General features: G+C 27.5%; 1 protein-coding gene across 2 annotated transcripts; it reads left to right on the top strand.

Annotated features, from left to right (window-relative positions):
• Positions 1–8,421: 8,421 nt before the first annotated feature.
• On the top strand, positions 8,422–23,639 carry LOC112693336 (fatty acid synthase-like). 2 transcript variants are annotated; one of them, XM_025568337.1, is made up of 34 exons: positions 8,422–8,501; positions 13,360–13,512; positions 13,583–13,900; positions 13,967–14,167; positions 14,423–14,661; positions 14,723–14,956; positions 15,054–15,244; positions 15,337–15,472; positions 15,552–15,782; positions 15,864–16,053; positions 16,112–16,341; positions 16,408–16,712; positions 17,008–17,155; positions 17,387–17,497; positions 17,578–17,686; positions 17,758–18,189; positions 18,330–18,490; positions 18,791–18,964; positions 19,031–19,264; positions 19,330–19,502; positions 19,560–19,760; positions 19,833–19,902; positions 19,965–20,141; positions 20,201–20,380; positions 20,441–20,636; positions 20,721–20,910; positions 20,976–21,112; positions 21,173–21,281; positions 21,360–21,498; positions 21,565–21,847; positions 22,128–22,411; positions 22,480–22,707; positions 23,105–23,320; positions 23,383–23,639. In XM_025568337.1, exons 2-34 carry the CDS (start codon positions 13,374–13,376, stop codon positions 23,569–23,571), a joined length of 6,555 nt encoding a protein of 2,184 aa, XP_025424122.1. In that variant the 5' UTR covers positions 8,422–8,501; positions 13,360–13,373; the 3' UTR covers positions 23,572–23,639. The 2 variants fall into 2 exon arrangements, with proteins under 2 accessions (XP_025424122.1, XP_025424121.1); XM_025568336.1 differs by lacking the exon at positions 8,422–8,501 and having other exon boundaries at positions 13,374–13,512; positions 15,054–15,243; positions 15,336–15,472.
• The last annotated feature ends 1,091 nt before the right edge of the window (positions 23,640–24,730 follow it).

Genomic DNA, 24,730 nt, shown 5'->3' with positions numbered 1-24,730 from the left:
TCCATTTGAAGTAACTAAAGAGCATATGGTTTTACACAACACTAACAATTTGTATTAATTTTTCTCTTTTTTATAAAAAAAAGTATTTATTTCTTCTTAACTATATGTATTTAAGTTTGGTAAATATTTAAGAGTTTTAAGAACTGCTAAGTTATATCGCTGAGTAGGTATGGTTTATACATTATAGTTATATTATATAATTTATAAACTTTGTATATTGCACGTAATAGGAAATTTAAATACACTATATACTATACTCTATTATACAATTTAGTATTAAACCGTTGAGTATGTAAAAATTTCAATGGGGGGTCCGGACCCGAAACTCCTCCTTGGGTACGCTTTTGATAATAACCACTACTCGCGTAAACGGTAAGTCATCGGGACCAATCTATTGACACACAATATAATATTATATAATGTATAACTAAACAAGGTACTTCTGGTATTACGTGGAACTTTACAAACTGTGATGCCTTATTTTTGGTTAGCACAACAAATTATTTTTTTCCATTAATATTTATAATAATATAATATTATGTACATTCCAATAATTATTAATTTTATATTAATTAATAATAAAAAATTTTATAGCTCTTAATTACTTAGGTACCTACTTTTTAATATTTAAAGATGTTATGAATAGTAATTAGTTATGCTTAAAAATTAATAAGATGCATTCGTCTACCGTGTAATTTTATACAGGTATAAACTAAAAGTACAATAATATAAAAAAAAGAGCAATATTTAAACTAGTTTTAAGATTAAAGCATAAATAATCACTAAGCTATCTCATCGCCAATTGTTTTGCATTGCCTGGGTACCTGTGTAGGTTATACAAGTGCAATTACGACCGCTAATTAATACTAATAAATTATAAGAGTTTGTTTGTATTATAGTAATTATATAGACAAATCGTAAAATAATACTGTGTTTAATAGTAGTATTCATAAGTATGCGCACAGGGTAGTCAGAGTCAGAGGCGCACTGGGTAGGCACCGGCCCAATGGGCAAATTTTAGAAAGTGACCTAAAACATAAAAAAATAGCTCTAACTGCATTTAAAAAATGTCATTTATACATTTTTTTGTTTTAGGTCGTTAGCTGATGCCTTCAACTCAGCATTTCTTTTAAGTCAAAGTTTCTCCGATCCTCACTTAGATTTTTTTTGGTTTGGTTCAATACCAACTCAACAATTAAATGAAAATAAATTAATGAAATTAAACTAAATTAAATGTATGATCGTAATAATCGTATTTTAAATTACTTTATGTTGCGCATAGATGCTTAGTGCATACTGTCAACTGAAAAGACGTGACAGTTACGGACTAAGATATTGATATTCTTATCTACCCTAAGCGATAATTTCCTCGCATCAGATTATTCATATATCATTCGTGTGTGAATGCCGCGCGGTCGATTATTATTATTATTATCCGATTAAAATTTAATTATTAGTGATATTAATATTCTTTTTATATATATATTTTTTTTTTTCATTATACTTTAATACTTAATTGAATAAAAAAACTAAAATTATTATATTACATATCAGTATATGTTTAAAATTTAACGTTTTCATTTATTTGTGGGGGGTTTGAAAATCCCAGAACGCCCCCCCCCCCCCAATAAATACGCCACTGACACAAGGTAATTTATTAAATCTACAGGCCGATTATTTATTGCTTATCAAATCACGCATTAGTGTTATAAAATTATCAAAATACATTAATAGTATTGCCACAGATATAGATAAGATAACTAGATTGCTAACTAGTGATAACAGCGTACGTCAAAAAAGGACATGTTGGTTGTGGGCTCTGTAGTGTTATCATAACATTTTTAAAGTGATACCAAATATATTTATCATTTGGCGGGTATTTCAAATCAAATCATACACATCGACACCTCAATTCAAGACTGAAATAACTTAAATTATGAAACTACTAGTTTTAGAATGAAATAAACGACCTCTAGAGGCGAATAATGCAAATAAAAGTTATTCGTTATAGAATCGAAATCGTCGTAAATTTGCAAATAATATCACGTAGATAACTCAATTCTGAATATTTTTGAGTAATTGCTGTCTTGAACTAAAGCATCGATGTCTCAATAAAAGTTTTTTGAGTTATTGCAGTCTAACCAATAGTGCAAAATAAATTAAATAATAAGTATTAATTATGTATAATATCATTAATTAAAATGAAATTTAAATATGCTTGTATAAAAAATAATGTTTTTTATAATTATGAATAAAAATTATTTATAGTTATTAATTAATAATAAACAATATTAGAAAGTAACTTGTACCAAAAAAAAAAAAAAACAAATATAGTGTAAATATGATCTAAAAACACAGATATAAACTAAAACTATTATCAATATCTTTGTCTAAAAATAAATTATATCCAACACCCTTAAATCTTAATAACAACAATCAACAAATGAGCACATGCAATTAAAATCTAATGGTATTTTAACTTTTGCATGGAAAAAAACTAGAAATCACTTTGTTTAATTTTTTAATTGAATAAAATAAAATTTTTATTTAAAATTCCACAAACTTGCTGTGTTCTTGGATGTGCTAATCGTTCTGGTCGGGATAAAGTAGTTTTTTCAAGTATGAATAATTAGTTTTTAACCTGGACATCGAAACATTCAATTTTACAGCTTAACAATTATTTTATAAAATCATTTTTGTATAGATTTCCTAGAAATAGCATTCTTAAAAAAAAGTGGATAGCTACCATAAAAAGGCATAATTTTATCCCAACATATCACAGGATATGTTACATTCATTTTACCGAAAATGATTTTGTAGAACGGCCAGATATTAAACGGCTTAAAGAAACAGCATTCCCTACTATATTTATTGGCCAAGAAAAATTTTATGTCGTCACGGTTCAACTTGAACATTCTTATTGCCAATTCAGTAAACCCAAGTTTGAAAGTGATAATAATTGTAATGACTGAAAATTAGCACTAACATAATTCCTCAAACAATATTAAATATTATTTTATTTCAGTCCTAGAGCCACTGGACTATACAATAAGTTGTAATGTGTTACCATCGATTTCTCCAACAAGAATCTCTAAAGGGAGCTTTTTAAATCTAGTGATAAATTTTTAATAGATTGTTATCCACAAATAACTTCTTGTGGAACTAAAAGAAAAAAAGGAAAATAGTCAAAGAAACTCCGATTAAATTTGGTTTAAGAAAAAAAGTTAAAAGATTGCAACAGACAGTTAGAAGGTAGAATAAACAAATTACTAATATACAAGTATCTTCATACATAAACAAAATATTATTTTAAACTAATTGAGTAATAAGAATTCTGATAATATTTATTTTATGTTTTTATCTGTGGTATTATCACAGCGATAAGAATTGATAAAATACCATAGCCCACAAGCAACATGGCGCGAAATAGGCGTCTCCAGGGCTGCTTGTCAATTTATACTAGTTAGCAATCTAGTTATCTTATCTATATCTGTGGGTATTGCCATTGATTATAGATAGTACTATCTATAATCAATGGTATTGCTGACTGTCTTTTAGAGAACCCGTGATTATTATTTGTTGTTTTTAAAATAGATAACATGAACAGCCACGTATTACCACGAGCTGGTTTGTGGTCATAACCAGGGGCGGTCTGGCCCGGGTGGAGAGGCGGAGATAAACGCCTGGGCCGGTAGGATTATGAATAATTTGGGCTACTACTATCATCTGTTTATATCATAAGGGAATATTGTTAGTTTTTTGTTACGAAAAATCGTATCTTAGACAAAGACAATACAATAACTATTTAGTATCATTGTAATTTAAACGCAACAGAAATTATTGTAAGAATATATATATATATATATATATATAAAATGTAAACAATGTTGACTTATGGTTAAAATTACATTAGAAAATATTATTCAAGATTAAAATTATGTTATAACGATAATATGTTCATCAGCAGGCAGCAGCTTTTTATTACAAATAATACTATTAATAACCGAAAAAATACGTAGTATGTACGTATCATGTAGATACGGCCGTCAGCCACCATACATAATTAATTATCGATATCAATTAAACTTCATCAGATATTTTTTGTTTAGTTGTTTTATATTTAAAAATTATTATTAAACTATTACGTAATAATAAAAATAAAAATTAATAATATTAAGAATTCAATGTTTAAAAAAACAGTTAAAGAAGGTGGAGCTGAAAAGTACTGCATAAAACGAGCTGCTGAATTACTGAGTTTTGGAAATGACAAAAATCAGCGAAAGCTTAACTTTTTAAAATTAAATATAAGATATTGGCTGTTTTTTTTTTATATATTATTAAATACTAATTTGACTATGCACCCAAATTTAAATTCTGAGTGTTTCTTATACTTCAGCTTTACTTAGAAGTCACAATCGTTTTACTATCAAAAGTTCAAGTATAAAACTTATTTATATTTTTAATACAACATTTTCTTTAGGACCATACAAACAGTAATATAAATGAAATAGTTAAAGTACCAATGATTTATAATGTAGATGAACATTTCAATAATGATCAAGAAGTGAGTTTACCTATGTTTTAACATAATTCAATCATAGATAAATTAATTAAAATTAGTTACATAGGTGTATACCTACATACTTACATATTATTATTAAATAATTTTAATTATTAAATATACCTATATAGGAAATACCTATTATTTATATACTGAAAAAATTGTTTAGGAAAAATATTTGTGTTAATATTTGTAACTCAATCCCACTTGAAAAAATTAAATTTTAATAATTTAGTTACCTACATTATATTTTGAAATAAACTATTTAAAAATTTTAATTTAATAATTACTTAGTATTACATTTTTTTAAACTTTAACACGGAAATTTGTTTGTCAATCCTTGCAAAACGAGCAGAAAGTAAAAAGATTTTGAATAATGAAATTTAGACATAGTTTTGTAAAAATACTATAGTTTTAGTTCTGTGCTCTAATGTATTAAGTATTTTTATGTTATTCTATTTGCACCGCAGTGCAACATTGCTTATAGAAATATCTAAATATTTTCTTTTGATGATGTATAAAAGTGAAAAAAAAAATTCTATAACTTAATGAATTTAATGAATTTTAGAAATTGTTAAAATAAAAATTAAATAGGTACATAGATATGATAAAAAAAAAAATTGAAAATTTTCGTTAGTTGAACAGCAATTGTATAAAAAAATGTTGGGCCGGTCATATCTTTTTCCACCTGGGCCGAAGTACCCTCAGTCCACCTCTGGTTATAACAGTTTATTTACAAAATGTTATAGGCCGTCGAATGAAATAAAGACCCACGTTATCTAAGTGATATCTACAAAATGTATTGGTTTGTAAAAATACATATATTGTCTATCGTCCATAAACCTTATGTTCTTGTCTAGTAATTTTTCTGTAATATGTTACTGAATACTGTACTGTTTATCTTTCACCACTTACATAGTACCTATTCAATAACAAAAAATACACAATAAATACACAGAGTAGCCCAGTGGGCATTTGCTCACCTGCCCACTGGACCAATCCACCACTGGTCAGAGTAGGCACTTAACTACTCTGTGAACCTTCCCTCCTTCACCAGAAAATTCAATATTATCACAATAATAAATAACCATATAATGTTCAACCACTTCGAAACGTCCGTAAACAGTAAATACATGTATAAAAATAGAAAATAATAAAATATTATTATTATTTTTTTTTATATTTATTATTTATTTATTTATTTTTAAAATAATTATTTATTTAAATAATTTTCAAATACAATTATTCAAAATAATTTTTTTAGTCCTGTTTTCATATTTATTTTATTGTATTTATATTGACATACCTATTGTTTCAATAACCCTGAACTACATAACAAGTACAATGAATATATTAAATGGATATTTTTCGTAAACAAAACGTTAATAATAATTATTATTCATTAAAACCAATACCACTAAAATATTTTTCTACATTTTAAATAACATATTGTTTTACAACTGATCGAATTAACTTAAGCGAGTGTGTTTCCCAATTTTTTTTAGGTCTTAATACAATCAAAAAAACCTAAAAACTAATAAAATTTAAATAAAAAATGTAAGTATTTAAAAATTTAAAAATTAAAATCAATAATAAAAGCATAAATTAGAATAGTCACATTATGAATAATTTAAAATCAAAATGTTTATAATAATATGTTTATTCCAGTAATTATTAATTTGATATTATTATCAAATTTTATTATCTTATGTTTTATTAGAAATTATTAGGAGTTACCTAGAGCAAAAACCCAGATAAATTTAAATTGAATCCGCTGTAAATTGTGTAAGTTATATACAAATTACGATGTATGACTCCATTTGTTGGTCAATTAAATTTAAAAAAATATTTTCAGCAAGGCTTGGCATCCGGATAATTTTTTCTGGTTTCGGGCTTTGGGTGTTGAATATATTAAGGTGGTGAAACAACGCAATACAACATTTAAATATACGTTTGGGTGTTAATAACCGTTATTATTCGGGTTAATATTGGTTAATACGGGTGTTAAGTAGCCAAGGAAAAATATTATTTTTTATTGGTGGAGGGTGATAGGGAGGCTGGCTCCCTTCACTAATAAAATATTTACATTTTTTTTACCTGTCTTTATAATAAAATATCAATTTCTTATACATTTGTACAAAAGTTTTTTAGACCAAACCATCATTATGTTAATTTCAAGCAATGGTGTAACTACGATTTATTCTCGAGGAAGAGGGGGTTATTTTATATGTGTATGAAGCTTATAAATTATAATATCTATTAAAATTAAAAATACTAACACTATGTCCTACTCCTTAAGGGTTAGGGGTTAACTAAATAACGGGGTTATGCCTGTTAGTGCGGGCATATCGCATGCGACAAAAAACAAACTATTTTGTATTCTGCGTTTGTATTTGTGGCATTGGCGGAAATCGGTGGGGAGGGGCTAAGCCCTCCCAGAAATATAAAGTACAGGTCTTAGCCCCCCTAGCCCTAAACATTTTTAAGTGATTAAAAATACAATAATTATTATAATTGTAAAATGCATTTTTAATAACTGAATCAAAAAAAAATATTCTGTGATAAAAATTAAATCAAATTCGTAAGATTTTACAAACTTCTTGTCATGACTTGGAACGATCGCAATTAATGTAATATTAATAATATGTAATAATACCCGTATAGGTTGTTTAATTTAATTAATTAATAATATCTGTTTAGAATACCTACTCCAAAAATGTTTAAGGCACCTAATTGTTTTTTTTGTTTAAATTGTTGATTAAAAATGTCAAATTATCAAACTTCGTAAATTGCCACGTTGAAATAAATAATTGCACACAGTGGTATCTATAGATGTAATAAGCAAATAATCCTCAACCCCCACAAATTTCACCAAATTTCCTCTTATGGTTTGTGGTGCGTGTATACACTAAAAACGCACTAGCTAAGACATAAATACAAAAATAATAATAATTTATACTTATGAATATTACGATGAAATTATTACACCAACAAAAATTAACAATTCACGCCTTAGACATGAATACTACACGCCATACACTGAATAAATACGAATAACGTGAACAATAATTTAGGTAATCGTACGCGAGACATCAATTCTATTTCAGACTTGCAGTATTGCAATAAATAACGACTCGGTGATTCGTAGAAGACCTATTACCTATTAAATTATAATAATACGACGTATCCGCTTGGGATAATTTTAAAAATAGTATCACAGTTGTTTACACTCGAATATTCAACATACCATACAATTCATGCATACATGTCAATATGATATATTGCTATTGTCTTTATTTAGATAAATTTAGATTAATTAACAATTTTGTATATTATTTGTGAAATTATTCCTGTGAATAATAATTTTACTATTAAACAACTAATGACAAAATTGAAATAACCACAGAAAATACATACAAAATGATATGTCACATAAAGATTGTAAAATAAAAAATTATTCGGGTTTCGGGTTAGAACCAATATTTTATTCGGGTTTTGGTTAATTCGGGTGTTTTTAAAAAAAAATCATTCGGGTTATATGGGTTTTGGGTGTTTGATTTTTTAAGGGTTTTTTGGGGTATTACGGTTTCGAGTTAATTCAGGTGCAAAGCCCTGATTTTCAGTAACATAACTGATTCGTTATAGCAAAAAAATGTCAAGTAATGAGAATAATCATGAATTAGGAAATAATTATGTCAATCAATAATTTTTCATTCTATATGAATTCAAGATATTCAAATATTGACCTTTTTGTATTTTCTACTAGATTATTTTAAATAAAATCATTTGCCTTTTTATTATTATTCAAGGACAATAGTATTAATAATAATAATTTAATTGAAATAAATACAACAGTCAGCACTAGTTCTAACATTATTATTCAATAAGACCAGTTCAACCTGCGAACGCTGTAAACTGTTCTGACAAATTCAACAATCAGGTAATGACATTTTATTTTTAATAACTAAAGTTCTAATCTAATACATTTAATTTTTTTCTATGACCAATTTTTCTAATAAGATTTAAGTTCCAGTATAATATCTTACAAACAATGATCAAATATGGGTAAACCTAAGAAGTGTCATTTTTTTTTCTCGGTGTAATAAAACATATAAACCTGTATTTTTCAAAGCCTTCGATTGCTTAGAGTTGTTTTCAAATGTGATTAAATTAAGCAATTACAATCGTATGATTTTAATATTTTAAATCGTTACAGTAATACTATTTGAATTTTATTGAAAATCCAAAAATTCAAATACCATACATTTTTAATCAATTTCCACGATTGAAAAAAAAATCTTTTAAATTAAAAAATGCTTAAATTTGATTTCTTAATATTATAACAAACAATAGAGATAAACGTATTTCGAGTGCCAAATGTTCAGTGTTTATTATTAATAAATTAAATATTTTAGTCGGGTATCTAATCGTTTATTTTAATAATAAAATAAAAATGATTATTTTAAATATTTTATTTCAATTGCTATTCACTATTACATCTTTTTTTTTTTTACTGTATTAAATAGTTACTTATTTAAGATAAAAAAAAAATCTATTATCATATAAATTACAGCCTAACGATCGATCAAAATCCCAAATTCGACAGTGTATGACTTAAAAATTGACTTCCATTAAGTTTTAAATTTTTCTTGAGCTTCAACTACAATAGTAATTATCTTATAATAATGGTGATATTGGTTTTTTTGTGGTTTTTTGTTATTTTTTTACAATTGGTATTCTTATTTCTAAAATTATAATTAAAATTAACTAAATTTATTTGTATAAGTCTGTTTGTTTTAGGAAATTTATTATGTTATTTGTTGCTTCTAGTTGTGGTCCTAGGCTTTCATGAAGTTGGCCTGGTATGTTGTTTTCACTTCTTAGTATTTCACATTGGCGGCATTCGGTTAAAATATGTTTAACTGTGAGTTGGGTACCACATGTTTGACATGATGTAGGTTCCTCCTTGGCCATCAATAATCCGTGGGTCAATATTATGTGACCGATTCTAAATCTATTTATTATCTTTTCATATTTTATAATTTTATAGTTTAATGGCCACTTGTGAATGGTTCTCTTTATTTCACTGAGCTTATAGTTTTGGGTTTTCCATATTTTTCCCATTCTGAGAAGTGTATAATTTTATTTGGTTTTTAATGTCAGAGTACAGGTATGTAAGAGTTTTAATTTTTTCTGAGTTTGAATCAGTGAATTATTTTGTAGCTTAGTCTGATTTTTCGTTTCCAATTATATTACTGTGACCAGGCATCCATAAGAGTGCAATTGACGGGCTCTGTGAAATAACTAGACAGCACCATTTTATCATTTTTTTCAGGAAGCACATATTTAATGTTTAATATATACATAAGCAAAGAATAATAAAAAGAAAAATTATTTTATATACATAAAATAATGATAAAAACTGTGGTACCCTTAATGAAATTGATACATGAATATTTTTTATACTTTTAGCCACAAATAAGAAATTTTTCCTGGAGTTGTCTTGTTTATTGCTCGGAGTTAGTAAATCTTTTTTTTTATCATGTAAAAAGCTTACAAAGAATTAGTTTTTTTTCTTACTGTATTAATAATAATTATTATTATGTACTTATACTATCAAATAGCATACTTGAGTTTTAAGAAAAAAAACTAAACCTATGGAAAAACCAAGACAGCTCCGGAGTTGTCTGGTTTTTCGTCGGAAATCAAAAAACCAGGTAGCTCCAAAACAATTATAATTTTTAAACGGATAGTCCGATTTATCTCGTTTTTGCACAGAAAATCTGATAATAATTTTTTCTATTTGAAATCATGATAATACGAATTTCGCTAAAACTGGTTATTGCACGGAGCCCTTCAATTGAATTATTCTGTATACTAATTGTGTTTATTATTTTAATTAATATGTCAATAAGGTTAAAAATGTTTTGTAAACTAAATAATGTATTCAGCGAAGTCACTAAGAATTAAATAATTTTGGTCTTTTAAAATAGATATACACTGTAGGGTGGCACTTAAATTTTTTTTTTGTTTTTAACTTTCTCATGCATTAATTTTGTTCTATTTGCCTAAAAAATTATGTTGTTAAAATATTAAGTCATTTCATAAGTCATTTAATTTCATAAAAGGTAGCTCAATGAATTTAAAAATCTTTAAGTATGAAATAAATTATAAAAAAAAGCTATAGTCATGTTGTAAATAACAAATTTAATTATTTATACTTATTTATAACTATAATTTTATTAGTACAACAAAATCAATACATATTATTTTAAAAATTACAAGTTTTATTAATACATAAAAATTAATCACATTTTTAATAAAGTCAATTTTTTGGTTTCCGGATAATTTTGTTTGTGTTTTTTAACTACTTGAAGAAGATATTGTTGTTGATCTTCTTGATTAGTATGAGTGCCATTGAAATATGTCATCAATGCATCTATACCCGTTTCAGCAGCATCATTAACAACTTTAAGTTTTTTTTATTTTTCACAGCTATCAATATATTCAATATTATTTATCCAAGCATTTGGAGGCGTAGTTAAAAAGTCGGTTTTAATGTCAAGAGCCGTACATTTTATATGTATTATTTGTTACAAAGTCATGCAATTCACTAGTTAGAATACAATGTACTGGAAGCTTTATTCTTTGATCAGAATAATTAGTCCCAATTTAATCTAAAACTGTAACCATTTGGGTTTTAATATTATCTGGTACTCGAGAGTCAGAAAATGCTAATCCAATTAATGTATCATTAAGATACCACAAATGACTTAAAAATATTTTTAATGCTAGTTTTTAGATACCATTACTTGAATTTGTATACATAATAAGATCTTTTAAGAAATTTAAATCATTTAATGGTGTACCTGAAGCATCATTAGAAGTATACCATACCATGATGAATGAAAAGACGCATATGTGCGTCCATAGCACCACAGAGTTGCCTACGTTGGACGCATATATGCGTCCATAGCAGTGAAAGGGTTAAATATACTCTCATTATGAACAGAGTAAAATGTTCCAAGTTCAATAGTTCTGTTTCGTTAAGTTCAAATTGCGACCGAAAAAAACATTTTTATCCAATAAATTATTTAGCCATCCATCTAGCTTGATAACAAGCTCCTGGCATTCTCAAATAGGTACTTTATATAGTTTCGTACATTTGTATTATACTAAAAGATTAAATAGGGAGATTGTCGATATACTATCGATGAAATTATCATCGGGAAAAATGTATGACTGAAGTCTATATCTAGTAATATTATTGTGGAATTTGACGACGTGCGATGTGTCGGCGCGCGGTGGCGATAAGCACTAGGACGTTTTGTAAGCAATTACCAATTATATAATGTTATGTGTTGTGAATTAATAAGAAACTTTAATTTAGTAAATAATAAGTTTAATAATATTTATGTACATTTTTAGTGTCACTTTAAAATATAAGAAAGTATGCTCAAAAAAAGAGAAATAGCCTCTTTTCTTAAAGTTTCAACCCTTTTGAGCGACGTGAAGAATTTGACTTATCATGCTCAAAATTTACCAAAATTATTTATTAAATATATCGAACAGAATTAGTGGTTGAGAGCAACAAATATCAAATAAAAAAAATTGACCTACTCGTATATAGCTAAGTGCCACCCTAATACACTGTACCACTTTTAAAATGGCAGTAGATTCGGCAGTGAAAATGAAACATTGGTCATGCATTTTTGTTGTAAAAAACGTTGTGGTTTTTCGATGTAACCATGCTACTCCTTTTTTAGATTTGGATGCATTCGTGAAATCCTAACCTTTATAGTTTGGGTATTTTTCTTTAATTTCGTGTATATAATTTTTGAATACATGTTCGTTTATTAATTTATATTTTGATCAACATAAATCGGTGTTGATATCGATGCTCGGGATCCACGCTGTAATTTTATGATGTTGAATCTGAATTATATCGCTTAGATTTGGTTTATATTTTTTTTATCAATTTTTTAAAATGTTCTAAAAGAACTGTTTTTGTTATTGCACGCTACGGCTGCCCAGCGTATACCGAAATATATTAGTTCTTCGATTATGTAGAGGAGGTTCAAAGGAAATGGCGTATATAGACTCGATTGGACTTGATTAAAAAGACACCTTAAACAATACGTAAGCTTGTATTATGTATAATATATTAGTTTTAATGTAGATTTTATGGCTTATGATTATAATATCGATGACTAATCTAATTTTGAAAGAATAATTGATTTATATATTTTCATTAAAATTTGTGTGTCTGCTCCCCAAGATATGTGGGATAATATTTTGAGAATATTGAGTCTATTTGATATTTCAATTTTTATTTAATTTTTTTTTTTTTATATTTTATTTCAATTGCTATTCAGCTTAATATTTGTTTATTTATTTTTTGTATTAAATTGTAAGTTATTTAAGGTATTTGATTTAGAATAAAAAAATTCTATTATCATATAAATTAATTAAAAATATGATCAATTTTTAATTATGTATGAACGAAACAAAATAGGTTTAAACCCATTAAATGAACAATCTATACAATTCCATAGATTCCAAATGAATCAAGCAGTGTTACAAAAATAACAGAGAATTCATATTAGTATTATTAATCGTAAGGAATGTGTATGCAAGTGTTAAAACCTAGACACAGGTTTAAATATAAAATAGATAGAGTTCATAGATTATAAATGAATTCAATAGTTTAATAACTAATAATTTGTAATGAAATAAAATATTTTTTCACATAAAAGTTAACAAAATCATAAGTAACCATTTTTTTTTTTTTACAATAGACATATTCAGTAAAATGACTGAACCAAAAAACGAAGTAGTAATATCAGGCGTAGGAGCGATGTTTCCGGAATCTGATAACTTAGATGAGTTAAAGGAACTGCTGTTTAATAAAATTAACGGAGTAAAAGACAACCGATTTAAATCCGTTTCAAGTAATAAGGAAAACACATTATCGTAATTTTTTATAACTATTTTTTATAACTAATACGTATATTACTAAAGATGATATGATAAGATTAAATGGTTGCGGAAAATTGAAAAATTCTCATCATTTTGATGGAACATTCTTCAAGGCTCATCCAAAATTAATAAACAATATGGATACATTGACGAAGATTTTAATAGAGCGATCAGTTGAAGCAATTATTGATGCAGGTTTAAGTCCATCAGACATATACGGGACAAATACAGCGGTGATCACGTGCTCAAGTCATAGCGAAACAGAAACATTTGCAATGAATCGTCATCATCATTTTGGAATGTTGGGGGCCAGTAAAACAATGCAAGCAAATCGTGTCTCCTATATTCTTAATTTAAAAGGTAAAGGGTGTTAAAAATGATCATTATACTATTGACATTTTACTTAAACTTGCGTGACATCTATAGGTCCAAGTTTTTGTATGGAAGGTGGATTGGTAGCTAGCGTAAATGCATTAGAAAAGGCAAAGAAAATGATTCAAGATGGTATAGTATCCGCTGTTCTTGTTGGGGCAGCAAGTATAGTCTTTAGATCAGAAGTACATTATCAATATCAAGGATTGAATAAATTAAATAACGATAATCAAACCAAACCTTTCGACACTAATGGTAATTAAATTAATACAAATATATAATTATTTTATTATTTTTATTCATAAATAAATAATATTTATAGTTTATTAATAATTAATTGTTATATGCATTTTTTACAAGTAGGTTAAAACTTTATTTTACGTGTAGGTTTTTCAATATATATTATTTATTCTGTTTTATTAATTGTATACAAATTTTACTATTTCTCCTTTTATAACTGTATATAAAGATATAATTATTTTAATACACTGAATGCTCCTTAATTATTAGCTGATGGATATAACAGATCAGACGGTTGTGTTGTTGTGTTACTCCAAAAAGCGTCTGAAGCTAAGCGAAATTACGGTACATTATTGGGTGTAAAATCAAAAATGTATGGCGATAACGACAACTGTCTAACCGCATATTCAAGCCAACATTTCAAATCATTACTAGTGGATTGTTATAAGGAAGCTAATATTGATCCTACAACAATAGATTTCGTCGAAGCTTACGGTTCGGGAATAAAGGTAAAGTAAGAATAACAAATAAACTAACAGAAAATTCAAATGCAATATATTATTATTAAAGAAAGAAGATACGATGGAATTGAACGTATTGGAAGAAGTTTTTTGTACGGAACAAAGAAAGAAACCATTGAAAGTAGGATCCGTGAAGAGTAATGTTGGACACTGCGACGTAACTAGTATGTTTGTATCATTAGCCAAAGCTATTATTGCGTTTGAAAGCGGTTATATACCACCCAATATTAATTACAATACACCAAATCAAAATGTAAAGGCCTTAAAAAGTGCAAAAATACAAGTATGAATATATTATAATATATGACAATTTACTCACTTTATACAAAATTGACTTATTTCCAACAAAATGTCATACTAACAATAACTTTACTATTCAGGTAGTCACTGAAAAGACTCCACTTCATGGAGATATAATAGGAATCAGTACATTTTGTAACGTAAATGCATTCGGACATGTTATTCTTAAAAGACATAATAAAATTAAAAAAATTAATAGTGATTGTAATATACCCCGATTGTTACTTGTATCAGGACGAACTGAAGAAAACGTCAACACTGCTTTAAAAAAAGGTAGATCTAAATTAAAATAAATTATGATAATGAGTACATATTTCATAAAAGTGATGTATTTAAATATAAAACTAAAAATTTAAAATATTAGATAAATTGCAATGGAAACGATGAAGAATTTGTAGCGCTGACCAATAACGTGTTTACTAAAAATATAAATGGTCATTTCTACAGAAGTTTTTCTATTTATCCTTCTTTAGACGAGGAACGAATCAATGATGTTTGGGTATATTTCATTTTTATCAATATTTTAAAATACAATATTGAATTAAATTATAAATTTATTAGAAACATTATTCTTCTAGAACGTAACACTCCAAAAACGTCCTATTTGGTTTATATTCTCTGGAATGGGATCACAATGGCAAGGGATGGGCAAAGACCTTATGAATATTCCTATTTTCGCAAAAGCAGTAGAAAAATGTGACTCTGTACTTAAACCTCGAGGGATTGATATAAAGAATATTTTAACTAGTCAGGACTCAAAAATGTTCGACAATATTCTTAATTCGTTTGTTGGCATCGCAGCTGTTCAAGTTTGTATACACTTTAGTTAACACCACATTGATTAGATTCTGAATATTGAAAATAACAAATTAATATTTGGTTTTTTACAGATCGGATTATTTGATATACTGAATGCACTGGATGTGAAGCCTGACGGAATTATAGGGCATTCGGTGGGAGAATTGGGTTGTGCTTATGCTGATGGATGTTTCACGGCTGAAGAAATGATATTATCCGCTTATGCACGCGGTCGAGCTTCTCTCGAAACGGAGCTTATTCCTGGCATGATGGCTGCTATTGGTAATCTTAACACGAGATTGAAATCACTGCTATTCTCATTTTGAAATTATTTATTCAGGACTCGGATACGACCAAATTAAGGCCAAACTGCCATACGACGTTGACGTGGCATGTCGTAATAGTGATTCGAGTTGTACTATATCTGGTCCAGTGGACAGCGTAAACGAATTCGTATCAAAATTAAAATCCGAAGGAATTTTTGCGAAGGCCGTCAATGTTGCTGGAATAGCTTATCACAGTAGATACATTCAATCAGCCGGACCAATTTTGATGAAATATTTAAAAGATGTGTGTAGAACAATATTTCACTTAAATTAAATATTTGACAACGTTTAAATTGGTTTTTGTCTATAGATTATAAAAGAACCCAAATTGAGATCAGCGAAATGGATCAGTAGTTCGATACCGGAATCAAAATGGGAATCGGATCTTGCAAAATATTCATCTGCAGAATATCATACTAACAATCTTTTAAATAGTGTATTATTTGAAGACGCTCTTAAACACATACCAAATGATGCAATTACAATTGAAATTGCTCCACATGGTCTCCTTCAAGCAATCATAAAAGGTGCACTGCCAACTAAAGTGACAAGTATACCATTAACCAAAAGAGTTTTTGGCAATTCAATCAGATTTTTATTGTCAGCTATTGGAAAGTAAGCCGTTAATTAAACTTTACTGAATTAATTTAATTATATAATAGTTGTATTCATCTGAAAATGATAAATTTAAAAATAATTTAATACTGAATAGTTTTAAATATGACACTTTTTCCAAACATTTTATATTTCATAAAACTAAATACATTAATGTTATAAAAAAAATAATAAATCGTATCATCAGTATTTTATGGTTATACATAAATTGAAAATGTATATTGTATTCTAATCTCTTGTACATTTTCGAATAAAATTTTAATTATTTAATATCTGCATGTTTTTTAATTTGTAGAATGTATGTCAGCGGCGTTAATCCGAAAATCCAAGAGCTTTATCCAAAAATATCTTTCCCAGTAGCCCGAGGTACACCTACAATTCATTCCTTACCATTTTGGAATCATACTGAGCAATGGATACCTCTTGAATCATATAATTTAAAGGTTAGCTCAGAGAAGATATTTTTGCATTTAGTTTTTTTTATTGCATGAATCTATATTATTAATTCATATTAGTTATGTTTAATTGTACAAAATTTTAAAAATATGTATTTTGATACAATTAAGTGGATTAACCTTAAATTGTTTTATAGTCTTATATATTATATATATTAATATATTATAATTATCATGTACCCGATAAAATGCATTTAAAAGTTAAACTAATTATTTTAGAGTGACAGAGAAATAGGCGAAAAACATATTGATTTGTTATTAAATAATAACATCCATTTAATGGAATATCAAATCCATGGCCATCATATAATACCACTATCGTATATTTTGGTAATCATATTTATAAAGATTATTTTACTGTATTTTTCAAAATTATGACTTAATTATTTCAATTATTTTCTTCAATTCAGGTCGAAGTGTGGAAAATGTTTATCAAAATAAATGCCAAGGAATTTTCCGAGGAATCCGTTCAGTTCCGTAATTTGCGGTTCAAAAATAATTTCAAAATAAATAAATTTAGTAAACGATCTTATTATTAAATATTTACAAAAATTAATTCTGATTATAAATATATTTTTTTAAATTTTTAGAATGGTCCAAGAGTTATTTCATGATTCAAACGGGATCTGGTAACTTTCAATGTATAATTGACAATGAAATAATTTTAACTGGGCAAGTAGGATACTTAATCGACAATGATGATTTAATTTCAATGACTTCGATGACGTTGAATATAAACTCTGAAGATTTTCAAGGATCGTTACCAAGTGCTGAGTTATACGATACTTTGGAAAAAAATGGATTCAATTTTAAAAATGGCTACAAAAATATAGATAGTTGTGAAATTTATAAAAATAATATTCAGGGCTACATAAATTGGGAAAATGATTGGATTTATTTTTTGGATGGGCTAATGAAATTTCCAATGCTAGAAAATATTGAAAAATGTTCCACTGAAGCCCCAGTTTCTATAAGACAAATAAGTATTGTTCCAAAAATGGTTGAACATTCAACTGAAAAGCGTACGTTTAAATTAAAAAGTTTGATTTAATACAAAATTATGATTATTGTTACTATTATATATTATTATCAGTATTATTGTACTGAATATAAATGTTCTGTAGAAAACATGATTATATTAATGTTATATTTGTTGTTTTAGGTATACTATTCCATTATAATAAATTAACGAAAGAAATAATTGGGAACGGAATAAAAATATCAGATATTAGATACGCTCATATTTCATTACCCAAACCAAATTCCGATGTAGTCAAATTAGAAGAACAAAGATTTATTAATTCCGATGTTTCCAATTGTGAAGTAAATATTAATTACTACAACTATGAGAATTAGTGGCATTATATTTATCTGTACAAAAGGATTGATAAATAATCCATTGGTTTAACATAGATTTTAAGATTTGATTGAACTAATCCTAAGAACTATACAAAAACTTTTTATGTATACAAAGAAGATTTTTAAGCCAGAAAACATATTGAAAATAGGCCTTATGGTTTTATATCATAAGATTCAATTCCAATAAGCTAATATAAATTGTTCCCAATGATTTTTTGACGATTAAACAAAATAATTACTGCAATATTTTTATTTCAATTATAGAATATAGATAACTTCATTAGCGACGCTATGGACATAATAATGGAAGGTGACAAATTGGGTTTAAATACTACACATAGAAAACTTATTATTTGTACTCCATACCATTATAATGATGCTATCTCTAAAGACTGCATAAACGCGATCAGACATAATGTTGAAAACCAATCAATTGAAGTAAAATATTATTACATTTTAATTTAATTACCAATGAATTTATCGATATATTTATTTTGATATTAGAGTAAAACAATGAGCTGGGATAATGTGAATACTCCATCAGAGGATGATGAGTCCGGAATATTTATCTCAGTCACAAATAGTAATTACTTGCAAGATACAACTAAATCGTTAGCCAATAAAACATGTAGTTACATTATCGTATATTCGAGATATAAACTTCAAGACCTTAAAGAATGGAAAGCCATCATCCAACAGAAACATGATGATGGCAATTATTTAGTTTTAATGAAAAAGGTAAATAATTGTTGATGATTCTTTTAACACAGATGTTCTAATATTTTACATTATTCTGTTTTCAGAGGACTCTTTTAGATAGAAACTCCGTTTTTATTAAACATTCTAATGACGATAACGACTATGCAATTTGGAAAGCATTAACGAATACTAAGGGAACGGTTTACATTGTTTCAAATTTTGAGCCATTAGAAGGCGTTAAATCATTGATTATGAAATTCAAGACACAAAGACTCAGGTAAATAAGATTAAATAATTAGTATACACATAGGTATTCATGCATATATTTTTTTAGATTTTTGTTTATTTTGGACCCGAAGGCCCCAGATTTCGAATCAAATACATCTTTTTACACTGATCGTTTATCTATCGGTTTAATAGTCAATATTTATAAAGCTGGTAGTTGGGCTACATACAAAAGAATCGTTGTACAAAATGTAAAACCCATGAAAACAGTTGTTGAAAGTATCCTATTGGATAAATTAAAATATTTCAAGTGAGTGGAATTTATACATTTATATAATTTTATAATGATTTCTTTAAATATTAAATTATAATACTATTTCAGACCACATAATTTGGAAATTAAACATATTGGATTAAATTTCAACGATTTAGTAGTGGAAGATAATACAGAGGTAAACGAAAACTGAAAGTATAATTCATGAATCTTATTAATTTACATGTTCTGTATATTTAGAATAATTTGGGGCCATTGGAGTACTCTGGTGTAAATGAAAATGAAAAAAATGTTATGGGAATTATTAAGTTTAATCACAATTCTTCTGAGTTACATCACGATGCCGCCTTTTCATGGCCTGTCCCATTAACGTGGACATTAGAAGATGCCACTTCTGTTCCATTGTCTTACGCCCTGGTTCTTAGTCTACGAAAATAAATATGAAACTCTGTAATAATTCGATTTTATTTTTTCAGAGTTATTACATTTTTAACGTCATGTGTTCCCTCCAATCTCACCAATCGTTATTAGTGACCTCTGGATTACATCCCATTGGTCAAGCAGCAATTTCGATAGCCATAGCTGAAAAATGTGAAACATTTGTTATCGTAGACTCCAATCATCAAGCAGATCAACTATCTCATATATTTCCGGAGGTAATAAATTAAAATAGAAGTAAAAAGTATTTTAAGTAAACCTCAAATCAATTATTGTAGCTGCCACGTTCAAGAATAGTTATAAATACTAATAACAAGTTCGATATCAAGCTAAAATTGATGAAACCAAAAGGCTTTGATTTGATATTAAACTTTTTGAATGGTAATTCGTTACAATCTGCATTCGAACTGACACGCGGGTCAGGAAAATTCTTCCACTTATCTAATTCTGATATGAAAAATCAATCGGTTTTAAGTACGTATCTATCTAATTACAAATAAATATTAATAGAATTTAAAATTTTAATTTTATCCTTTTTTTTTTAATATCAATTTTAAGGGACACGAACTTTTTTGAAGAATATTGCGTTTTATGCAATCAGTTCAAAGCTGTTACTAAACGAGTGTGACAGTAAAAAGCGAATTGTACAACAAGCGTTCTTGAACGGCCTGAATAAAGGTGTTGTAAAACCGCTCCCTAGCCATATTATAACATCATTCAGTAGTAAGAACATATTCGACATGATAAGGTAATTATATTATACATCCCTGATCCATAATATTAGGAAGTACCATATTTTTGTGTTTTATTTAGGACATTCTCGACATCGGTGGTTCCAAAAAAAGTTATATTGACATTAAATTACGATTTCAAATACCCTAAATCATCTGAAAATATTGAAAGTAACACGCCTTATTTGTGTAAACCTGACCACGTCTACGTAATCATTGGTATATATTTTCCCTCGTCATTCTATTGTTTTTATATATATTATTGGTTTCTGTTTGCAGGTAACAAGTCGGATTGGTTAGATATCACGGAATGGTTAGTCAATCGGGGAGCTAAAAAAGTCGTAATTAGTGTCAGTAGATACGTAATTTCAACGACGACTTGTAGGAGGTACGTACTTTTTACAAAAAAAATTATCGTACGTATGCTGGCCGTTAGAGCAGTAATTTTTTGTCCTGTTTTAAATAGAATCGATAAGCTTATTTCTCAAAATATATCTGTACATATTGAGTCTGATTTTCGCTTTAAAACGAAAGAAGAAACACGAGATTGGCTAAATCATTTAGCACCATCTAACCGGTTGGGATCATTATTCATCGTCAATCAAGTAATGCTATAATATAACTGTACAAATTAAAATCCATTTCGATAAATGATAATTATTTTTGTATAGACCAACGTTAAAAAAATTGATAATTTGCGTTATGCCTTTGAAAACTATACAAAAGAAAAAACAGCCACTTCTTTCATATGCATATCCAGTAAAGGAGAACATGTTTGTGCCCAACTGAAATCAATTGGTCTGAACGCATTGAACATAAGCTGGAACGGAGCATCCTCACAACCGAAAGATACAAGATTTTTATTGCCTACATTAGATATAATACTAAATAAGTCATATAACACAGAGTCCTTCTCTTTTGTATGCTCTAATCCAGACATCGACAAATCAAAATGTAATTTTATTTTCTATAGAGATAATCGTAATCAAAATATATTTATTCACGTTTTTAAAAGCAATCAAAATAATAATTATTTTCAAAATATAGTCAAGTAAATCTAGATTTTCACCAAAAAAGGTCACAATGTTCACTATGTTAATGTTTTATTTCAATATTAAAATACTATTATTCTTTACTCAAATTTTATTTCATAATATTAAGTTTTATATGAACATACACAGAAAGTTTGCGATGATTAAATCAATTTAAAACTAACTAAATGTATATATTTTAGGTGGTCTTCAAGTCAACGATATCATTCCAAATTGGTTTCCTACATCCGCTGATGAATTACAGTTATTTAATGATAAAATAACAAAAGAAACAGGATTCGTTGAAGTCCGTACAAAAAGTCCGAGATTGTCAGAACTGAAATCTGTGCTACCGGTGTTCATCATCCCAGGGTTTAAACCAAAATTAATCCAAACATTGTACCAACACTTTATTTACCCAACCTTCGAAGCCCAGATACCAGACAATTTCGTTTCTATCAATGAACTCTCTGAGAATTTGGTAGACGTAAGTTAAAAACGCGTTACGTTGTTAATGATATAAAATTGTTTAACAAATATGTAATCTGAAATTAGCAACTCAAAAGAATCACGGATCGAGGGTATGTATCCATTATTGGTGTATCTTGGGGTGGAAACGTTGCCCTGAAAATGGCTCAAATATTAGAAGCGCAAGGCACAATGGTAACCTTGACATTATTTGAAGGTGACCCAGAAATTCTTACAGAATTAGCTAAAAGTTATCTATCAAATGATGGGCTTGCCAACAAACTAGAAAACTTATACAATTCATTTTCAAATGAGGTGAATTAAATATTTCTTTATATATTAATTTATGAGAATTAACCATTTGAACATTTTTTAATTTTAATTTTTTATTATTCTATTAAAATATTTGTATTAGTATACTGAACGTTGAAAATTATTTACAAGTTCTCTTCTCGTGGACTGATTTTAATAGTGTCATTTCAATAGGAATGTAGTACATTCATGATCAAAACTTTTAAGCTCGTCTTAAATAAATAAATAAAAACATTTTACTAATTATTATTTATTTTTCAGTACATTATAAGCTAATTTACAATATTATCGATGATTTAATTAGACTTGTACTATATTTCAAATCAATACTCCGATCTCAGTGTGTTATTTGTATATTAGAATAACCTATTTTTTTTTTTTTTTAATCTATGTATTTTAGATTTCAAAATATGATCATCAAATCCACAAAGAAATACAAGACATCTATTCTTATCAAAAATCGTTTGAAAACGTCATTAGTAGTGCTTTACGAACTATTCGCTTTAGATTGCAAGCATTATTAGATGCAAAACCATTAAACAATAAATTGCTAACAACAATTTTAATAATAAGACATGAACGTTTTTCTGATCTCGATACATCTGTCTTAAATGATGTAGGTCATAGTAATTCTATTGATAGAAGAAAATGTTCTAATTTTCTTTGTGTTATTTTCAGTATTTTATCAATCCGCCATCGATGTATATCATACCAAATAAAGATTATAAACAAGCGATAGCCGACAGGGAATTGATTAAAGCTGTTACAATGAACATGGTGAATTTACCTGCTACAGGAATAGAAATTCCATTGGCCGAGAAATACAGGAATTTCTATTTCTTTCTTCGTCGTCATTCGAAAATATAGTAATATATTTGAAGGATTATATTAAATTTAAATAAGTTTTTTTTTCAAGTAAAAATATTGATAAAATAGTTAAAGTGATTATGAAATTGTAAAATTGCTACGATTTGTTATTATATCCATATGTATATTTACTTAAAATAATAAAATAATTTTTAATAAAACACAAACGCTCACAAACTATTGTATTAAATTATTTTTAACTATTATTTGGGTATTATAATTCTGAGTGTAGTTTTGCCATTATTATTAAGTGTAACTATTAATAACCACCCTCTTTGTGGTGAACACCATGATCCAGCCCGTATGGTTCTAGATTCACTGACTAATTGCATACTTAAAAGTTATAATTCAGTTAAAGAAGAAAAGTTATACATGCAATAATACAGATAATTAAAGTTAATTATTTGAGCCTTAAAATTGGAGGGAACCCAAAATTGTCTCACCTCGGGCGATCCATAAACCCATATGAAACACCATAATCATCTATATAATTTCACCATCTGAGGTCAACAATAATTCGACATAAACAAATTAAATTACAAAAAACGAAATATAAATGTGATTAAATAATCCTCCAAAAAAAATAGATTACTAAAGTAAACAGTGTGAAGAATAAGTAAAAAAATGTGCATATTATATCATGCACAATACAATACACGTTCCGAGCTATTGACGGCCAACGCGATGTAATACTACGAACCAAGATATAATGGTAGAGTCTCTCGAGAAACGGATGAGATGACCGAATTACTGTCTCAATTCAATCAAAAACTACATTATCTCAAGTCATGTTCAATAAAGTCAGCTGAAGAAGTTATAAAAAATATAACTGCAATCGATGACAATTACCAGATGCATACACGTTAATTGCTCGATATGAAAACAATCCAATCCCTTATCCACTCGCTGTCGGACACTCCCAAAGTAAAGTAATTACTAATTAATTCTAATTATTTATTATAGGTGGAGAAATTTTGAGATTAAACTAAAGAACCAAATTCGAGACGACCTGACTAAAGAACAATACAGAGTTTTAAAACAAATTATATTTTTGAATATTTGTGTGTTTCTGTTAAATCCTTAGCTACATTAACCCTTGTTAAATTAGTATTATTCAATATATATAATTAAAGTGGATATTTTTTTATTACGACTAAAA

This window comes from Sipha flava, unplaced genomic scaffold, assembly GCF_003268045.1.
Source record: "Sipha flava isolate LNK unplaced genomic scaffold, YSA_version1 85_pilon_pilon, whole genome shotgun sequence".
Taxonomy (NCBI): Eukaryota; Metazoa; Arthropoda; class Insecta; order Hemiptera; family Aphididae; genus Sipha; species Sipha flava.
The sequence above is the reverse complement of the archived record's forward strand: the minus strand, read 5'-3'. Positions and strand labels throughout refer to the sequence as shown.

Coding starts and splice junctions, on each gene's coding strand:
- LOC112693336 (XM_025568337.1), top strand. CDS start 13,374: ATGACTGAACCAAAAAACGAAGTAGTAATATCAGGCGTAGGAGCGATG. Junction 16,713..17,007: donor TTATTGTCAGCTATTGGAAA/GTAAGCCGTTAA, acceptor TTTAATTTGTAG/AATGTATGTCAGCGGCGTTA. Junction 21,848..22,127: donor AGACATCGACAAATCAAAAT/GTAATTTTATTT, acceptor TATATATTTTAG/GTGGTCTTCAAGTCAACGAT.